Raw genomic sequence first — 8,525 nt, 5'->3', positions numbered from 1 at the left:
ATGATAAAAATATTCTACTTCAGACCATTCCCAAAACATTGTAAGGGACGCGATAGATATTTGTTAAAGTGAATTAAGGTCGCATGTGCCCGAATTCATTGTCCACAAGCCCTATGCATGAGTGCACTCCTGTAAATAGGTAGGCCGGAAACAATTATGTCCGCCTCCGCTGAGTTCATTAATACTACTGAACATATTCTATCAGAGAGTCATCATGAGATGGAATTGGGGAATTGAAAAACAAACAAACAAAGCAAAACAAACAAATAAAAACTATCATGCTCACTGAACCTCTGGCCTGGACTTTGGGCTTCCAAATCTGAGCTATTTGGGTGCAACCAGGTCCAAAAGTTGCCATATTGAGCCGTTTTGCAGAGAGATTTCAAAATGGCCACTTTCCTTAATTGGCATACTTGGCATGGAAATTTCCTTCGCTTTAAGGGTGGCCTACTTTTAGTGAGAATTTCTCAAAAAATCAATGGTCAACCCGATCAAAATGGAAGGGGAAAATGAAAGAGCACCTGTGAGAGTTGTGGGTGTTAAATTTTTAAAAATAATTTTGTAGTATAGGGATTTATCACTGGTGTCTGGAATTTACTTATGGGGATGCACCCTTATAAATCTTTCTGTCATTTGCGCAGTACTATATTTGACAGCAATTAAGACACCCTCTGCAGACTGTTGCCAAACTGGTGATATTTTAAAGGTGTGACAAGCGTATGGAACTGAATGCCATCGAAATACAGACGAAAAGTATTATAGAACTATCTTTAACATTTTATAGCTTACAAGAGGTTCCGATTATGAGCGACAAATCTCTCGAACTTCGCGAAAACCTGAAGTTGGAGGCCAAATATTGTAGAGCGCCCCCTTCCGTTGTCGCTGACCTGCGTGGTTCCCGCCTCACCCGTTTTTATGCACCCTTGTATGCTTATGCATGCTAGACTATGTACCGAGGGCAATCTCTTTGTTTTTATACGTGCCTACACAGCTGATACGGCGAGAGCTTCTGTCGCTCTCAAACCAGGCAGAATTGTGGCTTTCTTCAATTTCTTCAGCGCATTTTTCGCCAGTATGGTTAGTTGATATTTTTGAGTCTTTCACTGAGAATCTGTCAGAGTCAATGATTTCAGAGTCAGCCGTAGTTGCGTGAGAAAAAAATTGAAAATTTTATGCATGGTCATATATCGTTAGGCCTAACCCTCTTTCGTTTCTTGCCCAAATCCCGGACATTGGCATAGGCCCACGCGTAGTTTGTACATGTACATCAATATGTACATGTAGGACATGATCTGTATACATGTAGGTCTACAATCTGACAACAATGTACAGGCACATCTGTGAGCCTGTCCTGAATTCTTTCCGGTATAAATTCGGGAGTTCCATATACGGACATAGTGATAGTCCGAGTAAAATGGACCCTACCTGCCTACAGATTGCCTTTTTTAACATTTGGATATAGTTGGGCGATATGACCTGTTGTGACATGTTTCTAAATCGTACGCAACCAATTCATGCCCTCCCCGAGCGTACGGTTTGTACGCTCGTGAAAATGACAAAAGTGGACGACCCCTTACTTCGTGATGTCCGTATTATAGAACTCTTCTTACCCATGACTTGACCTCGCAGTCACTCAGTTATTCTTTATACTCCTCTAGCACAGCACTGACTAGTCCCACTAGTGTGGCACGGACTCTCACTCCCGATCCATCCTTAGCCACACATCCGTATGCGCAATTTCGTGTCGGTGTATTGAACATTTCGGCGCACCCACTTATCATCGTGGGCGCAATTTCTTTTGCACACTAACATGATTCTTGACCTTTCCGTTTTCTAAAAACCATTTATTGAATGATTTCACTCATGTTATTCAGGTATTTTCCAGTCTTTTTGCCTTTATCCATTCAATCAAGTGGGTGCACCGAAAATGTTCAGTACGCCGACACGAAATTGCGCATACGGATGTGTGGCTAAGGATGGATCGGGAGTGAGAGTCCGTGCCACACTAGTGGGGCTAAGCACTGACATGAATAAGCATAGACAAATACGCAGGGGAAGGGCCTGTCACTGGAACTTACCAGGACAGTACGTGTACGTGTACATGATGTAGAAATTCTGCATGCTGTCACAGTGACAGATTGTCATCTGGTTCCATGCTAATGATGTCACTGTGACATCAGATGAATGACATTGGATTAAGACCTTGAATAATGCAGAAAGATTTCCTATCTAGCCACCACTTACTTGTACATATCTTCCTCAGTGTGACTTGAAAACTACCAAAAAAAGTGTATGGTAGATCTACATGTAACGAAGAAACACTAATTTCATGGTAAAAAGTCAAATACGCGGTACCTAGACTTTCCTGTCATTGTCTAGAATTTATTATGCACCAGGCCTTACATGTACATGTAGGTGATGACCGGATGTGGAAATTGTTGGTACCATCCATAATCCTTTTTATGTTTTAAACTTGGTGGTGTTAATGGAACTGGAAAGGTGTGGAGATGGAAGGTGAGACTCCTTCCTATCAACCAGTCGTCCATTGTCAATGATTATTCATCTGTCAGTATCCAAGTTAATGAATGTACAGGTGTAGCTATCTCAAAGTCGCTTCTCATGATGCAGGCCTCATCTAAGACCCTAGAGATCACACAGGAAGCTTGGCTTGACAAGCTGCAGAGCCTTCACATCACAAGGTCCGACATGAACAAACTCATCATGGACTACCTGGTGACAGGTCAGTGTTGGCCAAGTTCCAAGCGACTACATGTGCATGTGTGACTTATCCACCCCAAGTAGAGGCAGAAGAGACAGGCTGGGTGGGAGGTTTTTTTATCTGTGCTCGAGCACACGCTGGGTGCACATGCAAAGGCTGTGCGTCCTGTGTGGACGTACACAAACCGGCACATGCCTGCATTGACTTCCCACCAGTGGACCTCCTCGCGTTCTCCCTCTGATCCAGTCGTTACCTATGGTCATGATTTTTTCAAAGCAGTTGCTGACTTCTGTCATTTTGGATGTTTTCAGTAGATTTGTGTTGAATACTTGTATAACAGTATGCAAAGGCATACAAGTTTATCATGAGGTGATGTGGACATATACACAGACATGTACATGTATCTCTTGTGAGAGTTGTATGGTTTGATAACTACATGTAAGCCTATACACCTGTATGTGCGTGTGCATGTACGGTACCAATTGTCACAATTTGAAAAGGTTTTCCCCGTGTGTTTTGCCTCGTTAAACAAAAATGTAGTACACCCTTCAGGTAAACTTCAACTTAGTTGCTACTCCTCTGTACCTCAAATTTCTGAGGTTCAAATCCAATTTATGCGATTCAGTGTTCACCGAAATATTCATTAGTCATTTGCGTCGCCTTTTTCCCACTTACAGAGGGCTTCAAGGATGCAGCAGAGAAGTTTCAGCAGGAGTCAGGGACGCAACCGGCCACGAGCTTGGACTCCATGAGCGAGAGGATACAGATCCGAGAAGCTATTCAGGAGGGTAGGATAGAGGAAGCCATCGCACTGGTCAACGACATCCACCCAGAGCTCCTGGATAACGACAGATATCTTTATTTCCACCTACAGGTTTGTCTTTTTCATATTTTGGGCAATTTCGTGCCACGGTGTGCTGTGCTGATAAAAGGGGATAGTTAATAAAATTTTCAAAACTTCAAGCTCTGCCAGTGTCAGAAACAGGCATGAAGAGATGCTGGTGTGTCTTTTTTTGGAATGTGTTCATTTAAACATACTGCACCTGCGCCTCAAATGGGAGATCACATTGAAGTGGATAAGATGTACCTTCACATAAGTGGTGTGGTACGTTAGTAAGATGGAGTACAGTGAACTACATGTATTTTGGGGGGTGGGGCAAACATGAGTTCTGGGGTAAAATTAAGGATTTCGCTTCATTTTTATTATTAAATATTTCTGGTTATGAAACCAAGGATTCCTCAAAAGTGCCCCAGGCACTGTAGCTCGCAAGCCTGAAGAAACCTGTAGAGATGAGACAGTGAGAAGCAGTTACAGTTGTAGAGGTGGGAGGAAAACCCCAGAGGAATATTCTGGGTAAAACCCACGGAATCAGGTAGGGGCTGAAAACCCAATCCACATGTGGACTGGGCCGGGATTCGAACCCGGGCCGCAGTGTGCAAGTCGAGGAAGAAAGACAAAAACCAACCTGACTCCACTTGTGTTGTATTTCACATTTTGAGAAGAGTTTGACAAGAAATTTGCCAGGTAATTTTGTCCATTTCTTTGTATCGTGTGTCACAAGAGACAGATTACTTGTCTTGAAAAGTGATTGAATGGATGAAAACTCCTTAAGCTGGAAACCTGTTCTTGCTGAGCAAGAGAGTCTTTGCTTAACACAATTCCCCCCTTGTTCTTGTTCCACAGCAACAATACCTGATTGAACTTATCAGGAACGGTCAGCTGGAGTCGGCTCTGGAGTACGCTCAGACGCATTTAGCAGAGCGAGGAGAGGAGAATGCCGAAATCTTGCCTGAACTGGAGAGGACACTAGCCCTCTTGGTGTTTGAGAACCCAGAGACGTCGCCCTTTGCTGACCTCTTGCATCCATCACAGAGACAGAAGGTGGGTAGATGTTGGATTAGGGTAGCGATGGGTACCAGGATATCCGGATACCTGACTGGAAGAAGCAGGTACCTAGACTCATTTTTGCAGTTTTTCAGTGTTAAGCATGAGCCCATTGTAAGTCTGGTCACCAGTCCTTTGATAAGACCAGTAACAAGTAACAGGACGAATGGTGATGAAGGGATCATTTTAGTCACCGTTCATTTGAATTACGTGCAGTGTGACTTGTGAGTGTATGGTTTGTGGTGGACGTGTGATTGACCTGGACGACTTGAACGGGTTTGCGATGGACGCGACAACAGCACCAGGTTTTATTACGTGAAAACCTTCGCAGATTCAAACTCAACCTTTCCGAAAGGAATAACCCTCTGTTGCTGGAAAATCACACTTACAAATTACCCCTAGAAAATTGTTATGCCTCGAAAGGTGGATCCAGTTTCCTCTGATCAGATTGCAGTTGATGTCCAGACCTGGATTTGATCTCCAACTTTTGTTTCGTACTCCATATCCATGAATTTAATCCTCTGATTAAGGGCCGTCATGGGCATTGCATATTCAGTTTTTTGCTACGGAAACGTCAAGCTCTTTACCCGTTCACTTGGTTCCAACAGTAAATAAGCATGCGGAATTTAAAGCTTCGTACCTTGTTTGCAAGATTGACAAGAGGACTAGCTCCAGGTCATCTGTGTCAACTACTATGCGTTAAATCAAGTTGTGCACTCTGTGCTTTACAATCTCTTATGTAGTTGTTTAAAGCAGGCACTCGGTGAAACTAAATACAATGATGATCCATAATTCACAGCATGTGCCCCCCTGCATCTGTGGAATAGGCTACCGCCAGCATCTGATTCTTTGGAGATTTGAAAACCAACTGAAAGACTCGTTTTTAAAGCATTTCTTTTGATCAGTTAATTGTGAGGTTTAACTTTCCTTCGCTTTCCTTCTCTTTTCTTTCCTTCGTTTTATGACAGTTTTTATTTCCAATTTTTCACAATCTGTGAATTTGTTTTTATTATGTTTATTGTACAGGGCTTTGTAGTGCTTGAGACATGAAAAGCGTTAAAAAAATAATTATAATATCATTGTAAAGTTTGCAAATTATGCTTGAGTGAAAGTTGGATCTTAACCTGGAAACAAACCCACAATATGAATCACACGTAGTTGACATACTGTTTAGCACTGGTTTTGTAATTGCCCTACGGTGGCTTCCAGTTCTCACTCTGTCTCTCCACTCTGCTACCAGGTCGCTAGCGAGCTCAACTCAGCCATTCTGGAAGCCGAAAGCCGCGAGTCGGTGCCCAAGCTGGCCAACCTCCTCAAACTCCTCCTGTGGTCTCAAGAGCAGCTGGATGCCAAGAAGGTCAAATTCCCCAAGATGAAAGACCTGGCCAAAGGAGAATTCCAAGGACCCAAATGATGAACAGAGGCGTGCCTTGCCTAAACCCTGCCCACCACTTCCCTACCCTAAACACAGACTCCTTCATTTTAGGCAATTTCTATTCGACTGGTGGATGGAGCAGCCGCGTTAGGATCAATCTACCTAGGTCTGATCTAAAGACATCAAAGAAACGTTTGACTGCACGGTTTCCCCACGATCGGCTACCACTGCAGTAGGCAAGCATTGATTAGCAACTATACCGGTCGGTTGTAAACTGGTCGGGCTTATTTTCATGAAAAAGAGCCGTGGATTCTTTATCAAACGGCAAAACGGTCATGTAAGGCTGGCGTTATCATGCTGATCCAGTATTGGATGCCGCCTCCAAGTTATTCTCATACATTTATCATTTAGCTTTGAAGGCTTGCCTGATACCTAAGTACCATGCACAGCACTGAAGTCCTTGCCTGTGACAATGGTGGACGTATATCAGGCCATGTGAGTCAGTGAGAGAGGGCCCTATGCTGGAGTTCTCACACCCTTGCTGGAGTCAAGTTCCAAGGAGCTGTTTGATGAATAGATGCAGCCCCCATCCCCTATGGTCGGCGCACCCTCTCAGCAAGCTTACCGACTGCAATATTTCTCCCTCCCGCATTTGAATTAAGTCTCAGATGACCTCAGCTGTCAACTAATTTGCCTACAGATGCTCAAGTTCACTGGGTGGCTCCTTGATGTAAGAGCCAATGGCCCAAATAAAATTCTTTCCCACCAATTGACATCACACCCATACCATAAAGCAACTCTTCAAAATTGACATTGACCGTATTGCATTTCAACATAGACACTCATGTGGTAAGGTAATATGGAATTTCAAACCCAGTCTACTCTAAGAACTCATTTCTTGCATAAAAAAGCATGTTTAGTATGATTCACAGTAGAGTGTGCCACCAAGAGGTAGCCATGGAGAAGCCGTTTTTTGCATTGCATTGTGGGAAATGTAGACAAATTTTATTCGCCAGCTGCACAGGGAACTCCAATTATTGTTAGGGAGGAAAATTCCTCAGTATTTTGAGAAGTTTAATACACAGAATTTCCCAATCTATCAAAAGTTTTCCTATATGTTCACATGTAGATCACAGTGAGGCGTCATGCATTTGTCAACCTCAAACTTGAAAATGGCCTCTCTTCGGCAACCTCTTGGTGGCGCACTGTAATATGAATTTCTCTATTCAGGAAAAACTAGTGAATTTTGCCCATCATATTTGCCTACATGTCATTATTTAGACTGCTCCTTTGATGGTGGGAAAAGAGCACAAGCCTGTACATGTAGATAAAATTTATGTGATCATGTGACTTGAAATCACATGATTTAAATCAGGTGACCTTTTTACTTGTTTGTGCCTCTGGGATATTACGGAAGTTCAACGTCTCTCATGAAATCTCTAACTTCTAAGCCATTTCAAATTTTGGTTCATTTACAGTTACACTATAGAATTTGTTTCATTTGTCCATTCATGTTACTTGTTTTACAATGTAAATAGGTTTTTTCTTTATCCTGTCTGTATACAAAATAAAGATGTGTTAATAATCATTCTTAAACTGGGAAGAATTTTTGTTGGAATTTCATTGGGTGAACTGAAAACGGAAACCAAGTTGCTTGAAGGCTTCATTTTTTAAAAACAGTCCCCCTTAAAAGGGATGCAGTTCAAGTTCAACACAACACCAATCTATGCTGAAAAAGGCATCCATTTGTCTCATGAGGGTTAGGGTTAAAAAATCGTCATTTGATTCTGACAGGGAAAGCCAGAGATGGAGGTCGAAATAAACCGAAAGATGCTGACATGGCAGGGATGAGGAGAGAGGCCCATATCAGAGGGTCACAGCAACCAATTTGGTGGAAAGTTCTTGATCTGTGCAGGGATGAAGTTTGAGGTCAATGTTACATGGGTCACCTCCATCGATGTGTGTGTGTACAAATGAATGGGAAATTTGACGGTCTCTAAAACCGGTTACCCTCCACTGTAAATATACGTACATCGGCTCATGCTTGAATATCAGCTCATGCTTGAACATCCACTGTGAAACTCACAGAAAACAACATACTGTATGTGAACCATTCTGAATATGAGTCTCAAGTCACTGGAGCCATTTTTGAGTTTTAATTTGTTTATTAGATTGAGGAATTTGAGCTCTTTGTGATGTGTCACTCAGTTTCTCCCCCGCAGCAGTGTGGGAAGAGTCTGCTAATGAATACCTACCCAAACAGTCGCTAAATATGCAAATTCCTTTCTGTCTGATTCTATTCGCTAAAAACTTGAGCAACCGTAGTACGCCCTCTAAGCCCATGGTGCATAGCGGCGCCGCCGCTATGTTTATCTCTTTTTTGGAGCACGAGGTCCGAGCCAGAGTGGGGAGGACGGGAGGGCCGGGACTGTTTGGCTAGGCATTCATTAGCAGACTCTTCCCACACTGCTACCCAACAGTCGCTAAATATGCAGAGTAGCACCGTACCCTGGATCAGAGGAGGGTAGACGAGGACGCACTGAAAC

The 8,525-nt window shown here is 43.0% G+C and overlaps 1 protein-coding gene across 1 annotated transcript; it reads left to right on the top strand.

The window, feature by feature from the left end:
• Positions 1-975: 975 nt before the first annotated feature.
• On the top strand, positions 976-7,575 carry gid8 (GID complex subunit 8 homolog). Its single transcript, XM_022242157.2, has 5 exons — positions 976-1,077; positions 2,629-2,740; positions 3,397-3,593; positions 4,404-4,601; positions 5,845-7,575. The coding sequence occupies exons 1-5, from the start codon at positions 1,075-1,077 to the stop codon at positions 6,016-6,018; spliced, it is 684 nt and encodes a 227-aa protein (XP_022097849.1). The 5' UTR covers positions 976-1,074; the 3' UTR covers positions 6,019-7,575.
• Positions 7,576-8,525: the final 950 nt, after the last annotated feature.

This window comes from Acanthaster planci, linkage group LG21 (genome assembly GCF_054643075.1).
Source record: "Acanthaster planci isolate LZ-2023a linkage group LG21, COTS_SCS, whole genome shotgun sequence".
NCBI lineage: Eukaryota > Metazoa > Echinodermata > Asteroidea > Valvatida > Acanthasteridae > Acanthaster > Acanthaster planci.
The sequence above is the reverse complement of the archived record's forward strand: the minus strand, read 5'-3'. Positions and strand labels throughout refer to the sequence as shown.